The 18,467-nt window shown below is 41.9% G+C and overlaps 2 protein-coding genes across 2 annotated transcripts in view; one reads left to right on the top strand and one right to left on the bottom strand.

Annotated features, from left to right (window-relative positions):
• Positions 1-500: 500 nt before the first annotated feature.
• On the top strand, positions 501-6,191 carry cd36 (CD36 molecule (thrombospondin receptor)). The gene is made up of 12 exons (XM_040149096.1): positions 501-623; positions 1,000-1,160; positions 1,337-1,481; positions 3,241-3,396; positions 3,515-3,606; positions 3,862-3,911; positions 4,039-4,108; positions 4,402-4,589; positions 4,727-4,845; positions 4,932-5,005; positions 5,480-5,534; positions 5,641-6,191. The coding sequence occupies exons 1-12, from the start codon at positions 501-503 to the stop codon at positions 5,815-5,817; spliced, it is 1,410 nt and encodes a 469-aa protein (XP_040005030.1). The 3' UTR covers positions 5,818-6,191.
• A 1,160-nt stretch (positions 6,192-7,351) lies between these two features.
• The window catches only part of sema3c (sema domain, immunoglobulin domain (Ig), short basic domain, secreted, (semaphorin) 3C), a 41,225-nt gene continuing 30,109 nt past the window's right edge, over positions 7,352-18,467 (bottom strand). Inside the window, exons 11-18 of the mRNA XM_040144849.1 lie at positions 18,033-18,177; positions 16,668-16,890; positions 15,082-15,170; positions 14,219-14,260; positions 13,826-13,983; positions 12,844-12,911; positions 11,845-11,975; positions 7,352-10,006 (exon numbers count right to left, since the gene is read on the bottom strand). Coding sequence (XP_040000783.1) covers positions 9,581-10,006; positions 11,845-11,975; positions 12,844-12,911; positions 13,826-13,983; positions 14,219-14,260; positions 15,082-15,170; positions 16,668-16,890; positions 18,033-18,177 — 1,282 coding nt within the window. The 3' untranslated portion in view covers positions 7,352-9,580. The remainder of the gene's footprint in view (positions 10,007-11,844; positions 11,976-12,843; positions 12,912-13,825; positions 13,984-14,218; positions 14,261-15,081; positions 15,171-16,667; positions 16,891-18,032; positions 18,178-18,467) is intronic.

The following is an 18,467-nucleotide window of genomic DNA, read 5'->3' as shown; positions in this document are numbered from 1 at the left end:
AAGACTGGCTTCATCTTACCGCTGTTAGTTATAATAGCGTGAAACAAAATGAGTGAAAATAAACAAACATGCAAAAAAAACAACAGTGGCATGGCTCTGTGAGCAGAAATGAACTTTATTCATGCACTACCTTTCTGTGCGCCAACCCCTCTTTCAACCTTTCTCCTCAGCCTGTTGTAGCTGTTATCACCTGGTCAGATAGTGCCTACTTATGCTTGGGAGGAAGGTCTCTCGGCTGAACCTTAAACCTTCCTTCTCATTATGTAACTTCATCTATAAGAGGTCCCTGGGTGCCTGACAGAGGCGTCTGTACCTTTACCTGGCCTCTGCTGCTCTGCCAGCTCCTCTGATGGTAAAGCCCGCCGGTGCTGCCGCTGCCGCCGGGACGCAAACACAGGCAAGCTGCGCATACCGCCGCACACCACAAACAAAGAGGCGGAAAGAGGACAGGCTGGCAGGCAGACAGACGCACAGTCGGGCGGAGGGAAACGCACATCACCATGGGCTGCTGTGACAGAAGGTGCGCGCTGGTAGCCGGAGCTGTGTTCGGGGCGGCGGTAGCCATCCTGGGAGGTGTCCTTATCCCGTTGGGGAACAGCATCATTGAGGGGACAGTGGAGAAGGTAGGGGGGCTCAGTTTCACCCGGGGTTGGAGGATAGGGAGTGACAGGAGGGTGCGGATGTGTACGCAGGGATCAAGGTGAATTAGGAGAAACGGGAGGAAAGAGGAGTGCGTTTTTTGAAAGCTGCTTGAACTGGTAAACAAGACGCCGCAGAGAAAGCCAAGTATCAATGTCATACATTACAAGATCAGCATCTTTGGATTTTCTTTTTTTAGAAACTGTAAAGAAATTTTTTTTTGGACGATTTAGACCTTGTTTTCTTCTTTTTTTTCTATGATCGAGCATCTACCTCGTTCACGTATCAGTGGGGCTGCTGGCCTTCTGGCAGCCTTCAGGCATGTTAAAAATAGACTGTCTGTGTGTCTGCGGGGTTTAGGAAGCCGTCATTGAGCCGGGAACGACAGCTTACAACAGCTGGGTGTCTGCGGGGGCAAAAGTGTACAGGCAGTTCTGGTTCTTTGATGTGAAAAACCCCCAGGAGGTTTTGCAGTATGGGGCAAAACCAGTGGTATTGGAAAAGGGACCTTACACATACAGGTAAGGTCGATTTTTAAAAAAAACTTTTTTTTAGTTTGCTTTAGCACAGTATGCCTCTGAAATTTGAACTGGTCAATTCCTCGATGAGCACTCCATCACACCTATCCGATAACATACAACGTAGAAGAATCTACTCTCTTCCTACCTAATTTAACGAGCCTCGCCTCCCTCTCCAGGACAAGATATCTTCCCAAAGACAACATCACGTTCAACGCCAACAACACTGTCTCCTTCCTGCTGCCTATGGGCGCCATCTTTGAGCCGTCCATGTCCGTGGGACCGGAGACAGACAGAGTGACCTCCCTCAACCTGGCTGTGGCTGTAAGTGAGTGTCACCCCGCGGTGATTCCTGATTCGACTCAGCTCTACCGTTTACCAGCTACTGGCCACCTCCGTTGAAAGGCCAAGGCGAGCTGTGACAAATAAAGCTTTGCTGCCTCGTGGTGCGTTGCTCTGGTCTGCAACCACTCATTTTAGTGGTGGTTCCCAAAACTTTTTGGCCTTTGACCCTCTGTTTAACCAAAGAAGTTTAACCAAAGACCAGTTTTCTCTCACAAGGTTGTTCCTTTGAATAATTTGTATAGGGCTAAAAATTTAGAATTTTACAAGAAAATCCAGAATTAGACAAAAAAAAAAAAGTACAATAGACACACCGAGTAGCAGAAATGCAGTATCGTTTTTTTTTCTTGTATTCTATCCTGTTAATCGCCTTTCCCTTAGGTGCATTTTTTGACCCAACCTCCAGGTTGGGAACCAGTGAACTATATCATGAAGACTTGTATCAGAATTTCATATTATACCAGTGTCAGGGCAATGTCTGAGTTTCTGTACTGATGCAATACTGCTTAAAATACCTTGTTTTGAGGAATGAAAATACAAAAGGTCAGACGTTACAGAAAAATTCCGGTGTTTTTCAACCTGGGCTTTACTCTACCCACAGCCTCACACGTGTAAACAAGTTTGGCTTGCACAGATGACTAGGCAGCAGGCTTGGTTAGCCAGACGGTTGCAACGGATGTGGTATGCAGGTGGCTACAATGGCTAATGCAGCGGGCTAGTTTCTGTGTTAACTCTGATGTTTCTAAGCATGTTTTTCACCTATAGGCAGCTAGCCTGGTTAGCCGACAAGTCTCCCTGAAGGTGGGCGCGCACTCAGCTACACCAGCTAACGCGGCGGGCTACATTCTGTGTTTACTTTGACCAAATGCATGTTTTTCATGAACAGGCAGCTACTGGTTAGCTGGGAAGTTTCCTGGAAGTAAGCTAAAATTGCAACGGGCAAATTTCTGTGTTTACTTTTAGTCAGACAAAGAGACATGGGTTTTAAATGATTTATGTGAAACCAAAGTTTACCTGGAAAGCTTTGGCAGGTTAGCACTGCTTGCGCCTATAAACTGTTGTTTGGCCTGACTCAGCGTTTTCCGCATGTCCACAATGGAGGTGCAAAGTTAGCATGGCTTATTAGCATAATTTTAGCCATTCTGACTGTAAGACCCAGGCTAAAAAAATATTGGAACTTTCCTTTAATTGTGTTTTGAACACAAGCAGGAGCTTTACCTAAATAAAACCGTAAAATTAGCAAAATGATTTAAAACAGGAACTTTCTGATCACCAAGAAGGTTAAAAGAGTAAGTAAAAGGAGTCGTTTTCAGTCTTAGGAAAGTATTATGGTTGGATACCCAGCTCCATGGGGAACTTTAGTGTAAGAAGACATGACGGTGGGTTTGGAAATATGAAGAACTTGAAAGTCATAAATTCACAATGGCAATCTTTGTTCATGGGCACAGTGTATGTTCCTCCCTTTCAAATGATGAGTGTGAACAATTCCAAAGAAAGCCTCTACTTATAAGTAATTAGCTAGTATCCAACTCATGAAAGAAGATTATTTTCTGGCATATCTCCTGAGGCAATAGCAGCAGTTGTGACTACAGCAGTTTTATGCGTTTTGTTCTGTCACTGTACCGACGTGTCTTCTAACTGACACCATCAGTCATGACTAAAATTATAATTTGCAGAAATTTTCCGAATGAAATGGTCAATTTTTCCAATTTTTTTTTTTTTTTTTTTTTTTTCCCCCCAGGGAGCTTATTCACTGATTCCAGTTTTTTTTCATCCTGTGCTGGAGACTATGATAAAGTTAAGCAACTCCTCCTTGTTCCAGCACCGCACAGTCAAGGAAATGCTCTGGGGTTACACAGACCCCATGTTGAAAAATACCGTGGGCTTATTTGTACATGTAAGTAAACAGATATACTAGCCTTACTCTCACATTAATAAACATAGAAGAGACAAGACCTGCAGAGTGACACCTCCGAAATGACATGATTTAATCATCTGCAATGTATTTTCCTTAGTACAATAGCACCTATGATGGCTTCTACACTGTCTTCAATGGAAAGGAGGACATCTCTAAAGTGGGAGTGATTGACAGGTGGCGGGGAGAGGGGTGAGTCCAATAATGAATAAAGTGAGGGAGATATTGAGATTGGATTTGAGGCCTGGATTTTTTACGTAAATTGTACAGATTTGACAAGTGAGGATCCAGTTTTTAAAAAAACAAAACATTGTGATATTTTAGGCTGGTAAATCAAATCAGGTTAATCAGTTTGTACATGTTTCGACAAGTGAAAATCCTGTTTTTTTGAAAATGGTAAGGTGAAATTTGGCTGTTTTGTCTGACTAATCTAATTTTGCCCAACAGGAGCTTACGTTTCTGGAATGACACGTACTGTGACATGATCAATGGGACAGGTATAGCTCATGCAGCAATGTGTTTTGTAAAAACTTAAATGACTTTTTTTTCTTAACGCCACTTACAACGGCTCTAAATGCAGAAGATTCACCTTTCTGACCTTATTTCTTCTCGTCTTTTTCTCAGATGCTTCCTCATTCCCTCCCTTTGTGGACAAGAAGGAGCCTATCTATTTCTTCTCATCAGACATTTGCAGGTGACTAAGGGTTTAAGTTTGTGGGAGCAATCTCACCTGATCTAGTCTGACTCGGATTTGCTAATATTAAGTGGGCCAGTAAGATGGGAGATTTAACATCTTAATTTTAGACTTGCAACGTTTTAGACTTCTTTCCTCTAAGTTACCACTAGAGGTCAGCGCTTTCCAGTACCAAAACAGTCATGTGCTTGAGTCCATCTGGATTAAATTGCACAATAGAGCTAGAGAATACTGGGTCCATGAGGTCAATTGCTCGAAGATTCTTGAATTAACCTGTGTTGTTTTGTCTTTAGGTCTGTGTCAGCCATGTTTGAGGAGAGCATGGACCTGAAAGGGATTGAGGTGTACCGCTACGGCCTGCAGCCATCCACCCTGGCCTCCCCTACGGTCAACCCAAACAACAGGTGCTTCTGCAGAAACCCAAAGACCACCAAGAACTGCACCATCGCCGGAGTGCTGGATATCAGCTCCTGTCAAGATGGTCAGTTTGCATTTGGTTTGCAGCGTCAGGGTTTTACCCAGTTACCCAGAATCGGCTGGGAGTTCAGGCCTCTTACTTTATTCTGCACAGGAACTTGGCATTTCGAAATTGTCATTGTTTCCTTGCCGTCTGAACAGGAAGGCCTATCTACATCTCCCTGCCCCACTTCCTTCATGGCAGTCCATCCCTGCTAGAGGATGTACTGGGTCTCAGTCCCAGCGAGGAGCACCATCACACCTACCTAGATGTGGAACCTGTAAGAGCCTCTTAACGTTCGTCTTAATGATTTTTGACTTTAAGGAGCACCATCTCTGATGTTAATTTTTTGTATCTTTCCACCAGACAACCGGGTTTACCCTGAGGTTTGCCAAGAGAATTCAAGTGAATATGATGTATGGACCCTCGAAGGTCATCACGTAAGTTCTGTTTGACCTTTTTAAAGACAAATATTTTGGAAAATATGCTTAGCTTTGCTTCCTTGATGACAGTTAGATGAGAAGAACGAGACAGCTCGTATGTCTCTAGCTGGTTAGCTTAGTTTAGCATAAAAACTGAGAGCAGGGGGAAACAAGTTAGCCTCGCTCTGTCCAAAAGTAACACCGTTTAACTGCCATCCCCTCTAAAGCTCACAAACATGATCTATCTTGTTTGTTTAGATTGTAAAAAAACTGTATATATTTCAAAATAACAATTTGTGGTTTTGTTTTTAACTATTTTCTGGCTTTGTATGGACTGTTAAGCTAACCGCAAAGTGTGGCATCAATCTTCTCATTTAAATCCCAGCAAGAAAGTAAATAAGCATTTTTCCCAAAACGTTAAACTATTCCTTTTTAGAAAGTTTGAGGAAGAATCATGCACTGAATGCCAAGTAATGAACTCTTTCCCTGCAGGGTGCTTAAGAAAGTCAAGGATTATACCGTATTCCCTCTTGTTTGGCTGAATGAGGTAAGATAAAAATGGAGCCCTGCAGTCATGAAGTGTATTGTCTGTCAGCTCGGGATGCATGTTAATCAGTCACTCCCTCCTTCCTCTCTCTACTCTTTGTAACAAGACGGCTATGTTGGATGACGAAACAGCAGACATGTTTAAGAAGGAGCTCCTCTCCCGTATCCGGATGTTGGAGATAATACAGCAGGTGCTGCTGGGCACAGGTCTGACCATCTTCCTCGCTTGTCTCATCTCCTACTGTGTGGTGACGAGGAGAAATAACCAAAGCAAGCTCGTGTGAATGAATCATACAGAGGTGTCTATTGTGTGTAAGTTGTGGAGCACTTTGCCTTTAAGCTGCTATGGGACATCAACACTTTTGATATAGATCTACACTTTTTTCAAATTTTAGTGTTATTTATAATGTCATACTTTGTTTGATACCCGAGGGGGGGGATACTGTGATTTTGTAAAGCTCAAGAGCTGAATTCCTTTGCCAAGTATTATTTTAAGTGCAAACACTGTAACAATAACTTAATCAGGGATTTCCAGAGGGAGAGCAGGTGCAGACTCCTCTTAGCTGCCAGGTTATTAATCCGCACAGAGGAGAAATGGGTTTGTTTGACATCCTATAAAAGAAATGTACATGAAGCTAATCCTGTGCAAATGTTAATATCCTTTGCTGAACTAGTGTCTTCGAAATGAATAAAAGCTGAAAAAGTGAGTTTTTCATTGGGTGTCCTTTTCCTAGTATATTGGATTGTTCTAACCCTGCACCAGCCTATCAAAGCTGGTCTGCATCCCCCGCAGCCCCAAATACAGCTGAGACTGTCCTGCTGCTGAAACAAACCTCTGCATTGTGCATGCTGAAGCAAAATTATGTAGTTTCCTCTTTACCTCGAGTGGCCCATAAATCAAAAAGAGTAACAGAAATGGGCTGGGGAATGATTATACTGTGGTTATGAATGGTACTTAGGTTTGTTTGGTGAGAAAGCAGTATTTCAGCCCAACAGGAGACCTGCTTTTGGTTTTATGGCTTTTAAATGATCCTCGGCAGCCCCCTAGGTGTCTTTGATTCTACTGTTACGTCTCAGTCTTACATGCCACACATATAAGGGGGCGTTTCATTCATATTTAAAAAAGACAAGTCTTGCTCCTCTTTATGTAGATGTGCAGTTTGCAAACCTTAACGTTGACCCAGGTACTTTTCACTGATCACGCAAGTTCCTGTTTGGAAACCTGGACCCTGTTAAGCTGCCACTTATTATTAAACCCATACTTTTTGCTAGATATCAAAATTTCCGCATATGATAAGAATATTTTGTTTTACGTAAGATCGATAGCTCTCTCATCTCTGTATGATAAATCTAAAGCTACCGCCAACATCCCGCTAGCTTAGCTTAGTGAAAAGACCGCAAACAGGGTGAAGCGGTGAAACAGCTAGCCAGGCTCCGTCCAAAGACAGATCTCCCACATAAACCTCAGTAAAACCATAACCTGGTGTTTTCACAATTTTTTGTACGGATTAAACTAATGAGGTATTACATGTTAATGAGGAAAATTTTGTTACTTTAGGGTTTCCCCTTGTTTCCAGTCTTTGTGCTAAGCTAAGCGCCTTTCTCACAATGTCAAACTATTCCTTTAAAGCAATAGAATAAGACAGTTATGATATACGTAGCACGATATGCCGCGCCAGGGTATCTATAATGTAGACAGAGGGATGATGTAGTGGCCAGTAACAGAAAGACAAAGTTCACATTTTGAGAAATTATACTAATAAAATGTCCGACAATAAAATACACAGTCTTTCTTTAAAATTGAGATTCATCTGAACAGATTTATTCAGGCTATCATGACATTAATAAATAGAAATACATATGTTTCATAACACTGAAATTACACTGAGTTGAAGTGACATGATGCTGGTCACACAGTTTTATTAAACATGGAGCAGAGATCTGTAAGAGGGAAGGTACAACTAGAGTCTTTTCTAAAAATGAAAATAATACTGTTTATCTCTTCAATTTGCAGATACAGTCAGAGTTAGTTGGTGAAATGTGTTGAATTTATATACACAATGAATACAGATCTTCACAAAACTCGGCACAACATTAAATTAAAAGCATGAAACAAAAAAAACTCTGTACACAAGCAACAAATAATCTCTATCTACACTAACTATGCTTCTGAAAATAAGTCTATTCACATATGTCAAATGGTCTATCTCACACACTATCACCGACAATTACTACTTCTGAATTAAAAGTATGTCCACTTTGCTGTGCCGACTCTAGAAAATGTGGATCCAGAGAAGGAAACTGTCATTGTAGACCGTATTTCCAAGTACTACAATAACATACAGTATTTACCTGAAGGCCACAAACTAAAATGTGCACATCTGCCAGTTTGGTTGCTCAGATCTAATCCAGGTAAGGATTAATGGAATAATTTGATGAATAATTTGTGAAATGTGCTTATTTGCTTATATTTCCGTGAGTTAGATGAAAAGATCGATACCACTCTCATGTCTGTACAGTAAATATGAAACTACAGCCAGAAGCTAGTTATCTTAGCTTAGCATAAGGACTGAAAATGGGGGTAAACAGCTAGCCTGGCTCTGTCCGAAGGTAACAAAACCTGGCAAACCAGGATTTATGAGGGGTTATGTGGCAGGCAATTTTTCTTGGCCGGAGGAGTCTCGGCATTGACGCTAACAGTTTATAGGAGGTCACCGTGCTCAGCCAAAGAATAGCAAAACCTGATTTTTTTACGCTTCGGCCTTTGTGAGCTTTAGAGGTGCTTGCAGGGTGGATTTCCTTATATTTAGTCAGAACCAGGCCATCTCTGTTTCCAGTCTTCCAGCTAAACTAAGATAACCGGCTGCTGGGTCCAGCTTTGTATTTACTCTACAGAGTGATATCGATCTTCTCATCTAACTAAAAAACAACTAAGCCTATTCCCCAAAACGTCAAACCATTCCTTTGAAAGACCTCTACATTACTAATGGGTTTCTATAAACATGCTTCTGTGCTGGAAAAAGAGAAGTATGATATAGATACAATATGCAGCTGAATTACAGTGAGGCACATTCTCGTACATGTATGTCTGAGTAGTAGGAATAAATATAGGACAGATCATATAAGGTGTGTGCAGCAACTCACACTGTATTTCAAATTTCTACTCAGTATCTTATAACATCAGCATTGGATGTAAAGTTTGGTCTTTGAACTAATACATTTTTTAACTTACAGCGCTGTAATAGAACACTTTATTCAGACTGCTTGCCGTCTGTGCTTTGTATGAACTGTGCTATTGTAGACGCCATTGTGAGGCCGTCAACCTGTAGGAATTTTTTTTTTCTCTCTCACAAACTCACAATTTATTGCCCCACATGTGCCCACAGAGCTCTGTAGTTTTCACTGAATGGAGAGAATTTTTTTTTTTTTTGGTTGAAAAGCAAAAAATTCAAATGTGAGCATGATCTAGTAAAATATTACGATAACACTTAGCATAAAGAGAGAGAGCACTCACTGTCAAACATGCATCTATCTCCCTTTTTTCCCTTTTCAATATCCTCTGTTTAATATCATTATGTCAAACTGCCTCCCCCTTTTTTCTCAACAAAGGACAAATCCACTGTGAGCTAATATCCGGCCGGTCCAATTTCCCCTCTGATATTTAAAATATGATAAAATCATTCTCTCTAGTTGCATCTCAAGGTGTATTATCATAAGCAACATCAACCTGTCAGAGACTGCCGTTTATTGGTGGCACTCGTAACGCGGCCACTTCGGTTTGTGTAGTGACTGCGACAACAAATGAATGGCCCGTGGTCGCCTGTGCGTGTGTCTTAGTGTATGTCACAGCCACCGGGTCACCGTACCTCATGCAAGAAAAACATTTTGCCGAATCTGAACTCCCCACACCCACCTCCTCGTCTTACTGTACATCCGCAGTGCAGCTCTGCAGTTTGAGATGAGAGTTGGAAGATGAGGATTTGTCACTGCCTGGTAGGATTAGAGGGAGGTGCGCATGTCAGTTTCTGTAGCTGCCAGCTCCCTGTGTCAGACCTCTGGGAGGTGATTGCGCCGGTTGCGGCTCTTCCTCCGGTCCAGCAGGGGCTTCAGTTTGGCCAGGTCCCCCCTGAGAGGCCCAGGTGGCCGAGGCTGATGCTGCGACTGCTTCTGCTGGAGGTTCTGGAGCTCCTTCCTCTCTTTGCAGTACTGTTGTACAGCCAGGCTCTCCGCAGGACTGAAGGCTGCCAATAGGACCTTAGGGTGCAGAGAGCTGGCCCACGCCCACGGCGACTGCTGTTTGTCCGACAGCACGCTCACCATGGCCTCGCTCAGCACGCGCAGGCGGATCTTGGCGACGGTGCGTTTGAAGCCATTTTCCGTGGTCAGGCAGTAGTAGAGACCCTGGTCAGACAGCTGGACGGAGCGGATCAAGAGGCCTTGCTCCGTGGAGAGGACACGGTCACTCAGCTTCACCTGCAGTTGGCACAGTTAGGTTGTGTCATAACCTCATCAGCATGGTTTGTAGCAGATTGTTGGACCAGAGAACCAAATATACCGTCAAAACAAAAATTACGTATAAACAGACATGTGGAAAATCACAGGAACAACCTGAGTAAATTAGTGGGGAAACATAATGTATGCAATAAAACCAAAAGAGTACCTATGGGAGATTTTGGAGCAACATGTTCAACAGTCCGCCACCATCATCAAATCACTAAATGAAGGAATATCCTTTGAAAGAAGGGTTTTCTATCCCTCCAGTAGATCTATTCCAAGGAGCACTGAAGCTGTTCTTTCGGCTTATGGTCGGCCGACATCTCATTTAGACACTAACACACTGTGGTGGCTCTTCCTTTAGTCTGACACCCATTGGTACATGCATTTTAGCCCAAAACACGGCAACGAATCGTACGTTACGTCATACATTATTGAGAATCGAAAGACCTTTACTTTGACAGTAAAAAAACTGTTTTTCTTCTCTGCCTTCTGCTCTATACAAACTACAATGGCTTTGTTTGAATTTTTCATGACATGGTTCCACAGAAACCCTAAACCCTGAAATAATCTGGTGGGAAAAAAAAAGGGACTGGCTGTGTGTTTAAAAAAAAGGGAAGAAGAATATTTTCATTAGTCTTACCTAGATTTCTCTTGTAGGTTACAATTACATAAGCTTAACTACAAAAATGGCTACATTTTCGGACCTTTCTTTAATTTTACGTCCGCTCACTGCTGAAAATTTTGCAGCCGAAACATTTGAAATAGTTGAAATACAAGCGGTGGTCACAACGAAATTACTGAAAGAAGTTGACGATTCGGTTCAAATGAGCTGAGACATCAGTCGAAGTGTAACTGATAACTTGAGCAAGGGTCAGCTGAGGAGAAAGAAGTTAATACTTGTTGTAGACATGAAGGTCTGAAAATCTGATCATATAACTAATATGAACTTGGATTCTTTAATTTTGGTATTTTTGTAGTACGATTTTAAAGTGTATGCCCCGTATTCTGGATTTGAGTTATATTCATTTGTATGCATGACAGGATAAATAAAAAGCCTTCAGCATCAGCATTCGTTCAGAGAGAAGACAGATTTTCATGGCGTTACATTACTCCTGTTTTTAAAAAAAAAAAATGCATTTCAAAATAACTATCACACTGATCTAATGCTTTCATCCAAAAAAATAACACTGCTGAGTCCTTTTCCATTGACTCCTTTAAAATCAGCCGGGGCTTATCTCTGAAAAGACTAATGATTACACACCGTAAAACTAAAGTGATTTATTTTAAAGCCAACTTCTATTCTCATGAGGAAATGGCTATAAAACGGCCATTACTCTGATGCTACTCCACGGAGGTGAGAGCTAAATCTATAAAAGATATGTCTTTATCATGCAGGCGCTCTCTTGCCAGGCTTTATTTAATCTTTTAAAGCCTTTCTGAGTGCTCTCACTGTTTAAGGGGTGTCAAATATTTGGATTCTCTGTGCAGAAACATTTTCCAGTCATTAGTCAAGGTCTGTATCATGTTCGATCTGTATCACCTCTCATTAAGATGCTCCGCTGCCAAATTGTGTCATGCCTCAGGCGATACAAGTCCTGATTAAGCATGTAGGCTCATTTGATTTGCTGTGATATGTTTAATGTTTGATGTAATATTTAACTATGTGAGCAGCTCCCTATAGATCAGAAAAAGACATTCAATCCGTTATATCTCGAGGGGTTTCCATTGTGTCCCTGGCTCCACTTTAGCTTGTTACATATGAGCAAAGGTGGACTTTGATGCTGACCTTTGACCTCTCTAAATATCAAACTGACCTCTTTCCTCCGGTCGTTGTCCCTCTGTATAAGCCAGCGAATAGAGGCCTGGGGAGACTTGGGAAGACACTCCAGGAAGGTGGTGTTGTTTTTCACGCCATACTGCGTCATCTCCACTGCGTTTCTGTAGGCTGTAACACACACACACACACACACACACACACACACACACACACACACACACACACACACACACACACACACACTCAGAGTCATGGAAGGCACATCAGACTCCACTTGCTGTAAGACACCAAGTCCACAGATGGACTCAAATCTGTCTCAAGTCAGTGAGAGGGAAATGTTGACACAAGGCTTAGTCTGACACCTGCAGCACAACCATACTCCACCCAGACTTCCTCAGATTTTCCAGAATAACAAAATAACCTTCAATACACTGGATCAACTCGGTTTCGTCTCATCTACCGTGTCGTTTTTGTTGCAGCTAAATGGTCCATCACTCAGCTGAATGTATGACAGGGTTGTGACTAATTAGCGGTAATGACCATATGGTTGGTTCCCCAAGCTCGTGTTAATTTATAGATGTAGACTGTTCATGGAAATGGAACGCTCTGTGGAGCAAATCCTCTCATTAAACTGCAGCCTGCCAGTCGACTGGGTGAATTTTGAAGGATGTTGTGCACTACCTCAACTCACAAACAATCAAAAACTACCCTGAAAACACGAGTAAACAGGTGCAGCTAGAGCCTCAGTGCAAACCACTATGCTTGTTTTAATTTATAAAAGTTACTGCCGTCAACTGCTGAAAACTGCTGAATAGCTGTTTGCAGCTGTGAGGTTGATAACAGCATCATTTTGCCTGCCATAAAATAAAAACAATTAGCTAAAAGAGGCTTAAAAGCAGCTCAGATGTGAGGGAAATGACAAAGTTGGGTGAAAATTCTCTGTCGGTTTGTCACCAGGAGCAACACCTTTCACATCACACGCAGCCATTTGACCCTTTGTAAATATAAAAAATTAAATTAGTGCAGCTTTAATTACCTTTTAGATTGAATCCTCTGCATTGAGTGAGTGGATTTCCATGCATAATGTCCTGCCTTCTGCTTCTCCTAAAAAAATAAAATCAAATAACCGAGCATGAATACACTATGGCTAAATACAGAAAAATACACAATCATAACAGCCTTCTTCCTCTCATATTAAAACTGTGGAAGGAGCAGTCGCTGCCAAAACAATATGAGGAAAATCTGACCGCGTTATTCCACTCTGTGGTGCACACTCATGTATAACAGCTTGAGGAAAAGAGCATGTAAACAGCTGACACATTGCAGACACATTTTCCACAGGAAAACAGGGGCTGCACTTTTGTTCTCTGACCAAACTAAACTTGACCTGCGTTCGACTGGAATGTCAAGAGACAAGCAGCTGGTCCTTAAAGAGAGCAGAGAGGTATCGGTTTAGAGCCGAAGTGTTGCTCATACATCCTCGTCTGTGTTATGTCTAGACGGAGGGGAGGGCAACAACAAAAGCAGAATTAGTCACATGGCTTACACTGAGGTGTATACTGAAGGATTCCAGCCACGTTTGGCCTCACAAGTTATGAGCTGCTCTGTTCTACGGCTGTGGTACCTTGACTGATTTCATATTTGGTTTATAACTGATGAACACTACTTTGGTTGGCCATTGGAAGGCCAAAACCTCACTGCATTCTTGAGGCAAATCCGGCTAAAATGGAACAATGGTGAACAGAAACAAAATCTACACTATGCTACTGTTTATTTTACACTTAAAAGTTTTGCAACACTGCCTCCACGAATGCGCTCCCTAATCATAACCTGTCAGCACTTATTAACACTAAAAAAATTGCTTTCGGGGCCTAAAAACTCTTGCATAGGTTCTTCTACACTGCCAGGAGAACATTCCTCGGCGGGAACTAAATACCTCTTTGCATTAAAATGAAAGATACATGAATACTAGCACAAAACCGCAGTTATGAACCCTAAAACTGTAAACCTTTGTGTACCTTTTGCCAGTGGGATAGAAGCGGGAGCAGCTTAGTCCGTCCCAGGCGCAGTAGGGATCTCTGGCGAGGCAGCAGTCAGCGCAAGCCGATCCGTAAGCGTGACAACGGTGCAGGGAGACCTGCGAGACCCCGAACTCCGAGCTGACGTACAGCTGTTGCTGCAGAGTAAACAGTTCAAATGTCAGCCGCCCTGTTTGTCTTAATAAGTGGCCGGCTGACAGGAAAATGAGGCAGAGCGCCGAAACAATTATGGCTTATTATTTCCTTGCCTTTGGGAGGCTTATCGTGCACAAGAGATTTCTGTTTCGTGCATTACATAGTAGCTGCAGACACTGAATAACATATTAAAACAATAAAACTGCACTCAGGAAACCATTGCAGAAGGATACTTACTTTTTTTGAGGATATTCTCAAGTTTGTAATAGGAGCCTGGTTCTGAAAAATAGCAAACACACGGACCAAGTTCAGAGCTTTTAGACATTTTTGACAATTATTTCTACATGAGAGGTACAATATCTGGCTGCCAGCACCTCTAAGCTCACAAATTAGCACATCGTTTCTTAATTTTTTCGCCTGTTCAAAAACCTTATTGTAAAAACAAAACATTATGGTTATATGGGTGGTTATCTAAGGCAGATTAACTGCTGGCTATTGATTGGAGAGATGAAAGGAATACCGATGTTCTCTTCCAACTCTTGGCAAGAATGACTTCTAAAATGTTGGGCTATTCTTTTACAAAAACCTTTTATTGCAGAGAGCAGCTTATCAGACTTTTCTTGAATAAGAAATAGTCAAAGCAGAAAAGGTAGCCGTCTAGGACCAGTTCCTCGCCAGATGTCTTTAACTTTCTGGAAGAAGCCTATTCAGTATTTGGAGATTAAAACTTCTCCGATTTAAGCTGCTTTTCTCCAGATGCAGCAGAAGATCAAAGGAGTCATGGCCTTTACATCTGATCACAGGTTGATCACAATTTTAGCAATTTCAGCTAAGATAAGACAGCACCTGCAAGGGTTCAATCGGCGCAATTACCAGATTCTTGCACTCTGTTAGCATGTTTCCCATCACTCTACGCTGCACTACACTGCAGAACATCCATCTCCTGAATGCCACCCTGCCCTTGTCTGTCTGCCCCTGGCCTTTGTGCTGTGGCCAAGCGCACCCTCCTCCTCCCTGCCTTTGATTTTTGGGAAAGAAAAGGGATGAAAGTGGAAGAGAAAAAAAAAAAAAAAAAGAGGGGAGAAAGACTGACAGCAGACCTTAAACACTTCCAGCTCCTCCAGGATTAGATCTTCATGCAGGGAATGATTGCTTGGCAGGACAATCACCTTCTGTACTGTACCTTTGTCTGGGGGCAGAATGCACACATGTCATGAGCTGTAACCACACACAAGCATTTACCGTGTGAAACGTACATGTCTACGCACACTCAACAAAGACTGCCCAGAGATGTGTGCCGTCAGTGGAACTAGAGCACAACTGTTGGTGAAAAAAATAAACTCCGAGTCTGTTTTTCTTTGCCTGTGTTTGCTTTTGAATTAGGCATGATAGCCATGAACAGTTTCCATTTGCAAAATCAACTGTGGCAGGAGCGGGAATGGAAGCTGTTACGCCCGCACAAGGCGGGACAAGGGCCATGAAAAGAGCAAAACGCAACACGGCCATCATCAATAAGGCTGTTCTGTCCTGGGAGTTGGAGCAGCAAAGCGTGGAAAAGGAGTTACAGTAGCGGCTCCTGGAAATGCCCGATAAGGGCGTCTCCCTCATCCTTGAGACAAAGCACCGTTTCAGGCCCCAGATACGGTGAGACAGCACTGGCTTCTCTTAAAGAATCCAGGCAGGAGCAACAGAATGGAGAGGCTGCCTGATAAACACAAGCAGCTGCGTGAGAGAGTCCCAGAACGGCTCAATGAATGCAAAGATGTGAAGACTTGGACACGCACAAGCATGAATGCATGCATAATTATGTACATACACACAGACAAGACACGCACACACACACACACACACAAACACACGCATATTATTATTTTTAACTGCAATGTTATATGCATAGAAATAACAGAAATGTATCTGTTCTACACTAGTGTTTCTTGTACTGGTGGAAATGTCACTGTAACAATATTTAATACCGCAATCAGTTTTAAAAAAAAGCACTCTGTCCTTGAGGTGAGATAATAATTTGCCAAAAATGTTTGACAATATCTTGGATGGCTCTTATCATGATTCACTTTTTATTAAAACACACTGTGCAGAGGAAAGTGAAATGAACTCAACCCATTTTACACCTGCTTTAATAAAATGAGACCGTAAAAGCTCAAAGTCCTCTTCTAAAAGACCTTGTCTTGTCACCCTTTCTACAACCTACTCGTGGCTCTATTTGTGGTCTGTGCTGTGCCACGTGTCTGATTTCAATTGAGCTTCCACACCCACTGTGTACTATTCCCTCTTGTTATCTGTTTATCTGTTGACCAGCTGTGGCAATGAGACGCCACTAAACAATCATTTACTTATGAAACACACTCGGTGACAACTCATGAGAGAGAGTTTCTGCCAGTTTTTTTTTTTTCATGTCATTGGAAATTTTTTTCGCTGACATCTAACCTGCCTTGTTACAGGATTGCAATGCATGTGGTGGCGCCATAGCCTCAAGAAAGGGCATGAGGCCATGTTGCATATTTATCATATAAGAATTCTTGTTGTTCTTGGAAGAAGCAACAAAAGTCAGACGATGGGTGAAGTGAGATCATTTTCCCTTTTCTCTTTATCTTGATACTAAGTGAGGGATCTGTCTTCTTTTTTTGAACTTACTGTGGTCAGCAGACTGTGATTCATTTATTCATACCTGTGCCCAAGAAGAGTACTTGGTAATTGCCGTCGGCAGCCATAACCTGGTCCACAGCCACTGATGTATATTTGTAGTCAGCGTTGGTACGAACCACCAGGGGTTTCCTCCCCACTGGGTAGATGGAGTTGAACATGACCGGATGGTTTCGTACGAAGGTCACCACGTCGTCTGGGAACTCCTTTGTTGTCTGAATGTCGGGTGTAAAGGCTCCACCGGGGCACTGGAGAAACAGAGGGGAGTGTGTGTATTGTGTAAAAAGAATCTAATTTTCACATCCTAAACCACAGGTTTTATCCTTGAGCCAGTTGTTAACATTAAATCAACCCCACAATCTGCAAAAATTAAGTCATATCATGGTCAAAACACATACATAAATGGATTTTGTGGGATAGTTTATACATGGCAGATATAAAGATAATAGAAAAAAATGTGTATAGTTTGCTGATAATTGATCTAAATGAATTAAGGTTAAATATGGAGTCCCACAAGGGTCCAAATTGGGGTCCTTGTTTATTTAATGTATTGGTATTGTATTGGTTTCGTAAATCAATTTGTGAAGTGTCAAGGATGCTGGAGTTTATTATGTTTGAAGAGAGCAAAAATTCCTCTCTTTTTCTTTTAGCAATGTTATAACATTTAATGACAGTATTGTAAATTTTAGGATTTTGTGTAATTATTTAACTTTCCGCAAAATGACCGTTCTCTGTAATTGATAAAAAGATTATCCAGGCAAAACAATAGCACTGAAAGCATACCTGAAAACATGTCCTAAGCTTCAATAATAAACAATAAACTTGGTAATTTTCTTGGTAATCTAATAAGTTTAATAAAAGCAATAGCGTCCACAGTCCATTGCAGTTATGAGCAAATATATGTTATATTGAAAGACACTTAAAAATGTGCATCTGTGCATCTATATCTAAGGGCAAAACTTAAAGATTTGGTGTAATTACAGATTATTACCTAAAAAATATCACAGATGTGTATTTCACTTTACTGAGTGTAACTACCGTGGAATTCTCTGGGAAATGTCTTCAGATATTTTTTCACTTTAAGAAAACATGGAGAAGGAATACTTGGGGAATATGAACGTAATGGGTAATATTTATGTTTGGCTTACTGCCATTGATTGTGTATGAATGTCCTTTGCTTTCTTGTCATTTTTTTTAATAGCAAAAGGTTGTTCAAGCATTGATGTAATCTGGTAATTTTGTTAAAGCAAGATTTTTTCTCCCCCCACCCCTCTTCTGGCTAGATATGGAAGGAGGTAAGGTTAAGACTAATATTTTATGTGAATTTTGTTTTGGAATCATGCACTGAAAGAAACAATAAATGAATACATGGCCTAAAAAATGAACTCACAGTTCCGGGCCTTGGGTAAGGGATACGCCCCTGGAACGCCACCCACTGGAAGTTGGGCCCCTCTCTGTGAGCAAAGGGCCCATTGAAGACGGTGAGGATGTCTGCCATGTTGTAGACACACACTGCTGAACCTTTAAACACGGAGCTGAGGAAATGAGATGCATACTTTCAATGAAACACAACAGTGGAAACCTCCGCTCACCACATTGACACCCGCCCAGCTAAAATGTTCTGTAGTGGTTTATTAAGATCGCTGTTGTGCAGGAGTCATACAGACTTGGTGGAACCACTGCCAAACTCAAATGGGGACAGCTCCCCTATTTCCCCCTCCATGATCTCATGTGGTTTGGCCCAGTCATTTAAAAACACACTCTTCTCTGATCTTTGAGCATGGCTACACTACTCTAGCCCTTCTGTGATCCAGAGATAACAAGT

Source organism: Xiphias gladius, chromosome 2 (genome assembly GCF_016859285.1).
Source record: "Xiphias gladius isolate SHS-SW01 ecotype Sanya breed wild chromosome 2, ASM1685928v1, whole genome shotgun sequence".
Lineage (NCBI taxonomy): Eukaryota > Metazoa > Chordata > Actinopteri > Istiophoriformes > Xiphiidae > Xiphias > Xiphias gladius.
Note: the sequence above shows the minus strand (reverse complement) of the source record. Positions and strands in the feature narration are given on the sequence as shown.

Coding starts and splice junctions, on each gene's coding strand:
- cd36 (XM_040149096.1), top strand. CDS start 501: ATGGGCTGCTGTGACAGAAGGTGCGCGCTGGTAGCCGGAGCTGTGTTC. Junction 3,397..3,514: donor CCGTGGGCTTATTTGTACAT/GTAAGTAAACAG, acceptor TATTTTCCTTAG/TACAATAGCACCTATGATGG. Junction 5,006..5,479: donor GGACCCTCGAAGGTCATCAC/GTAAGTTCTGTT, acceptor CTTTCCCTGCAG/GGTGCTTAAGAAAGTCAAGG.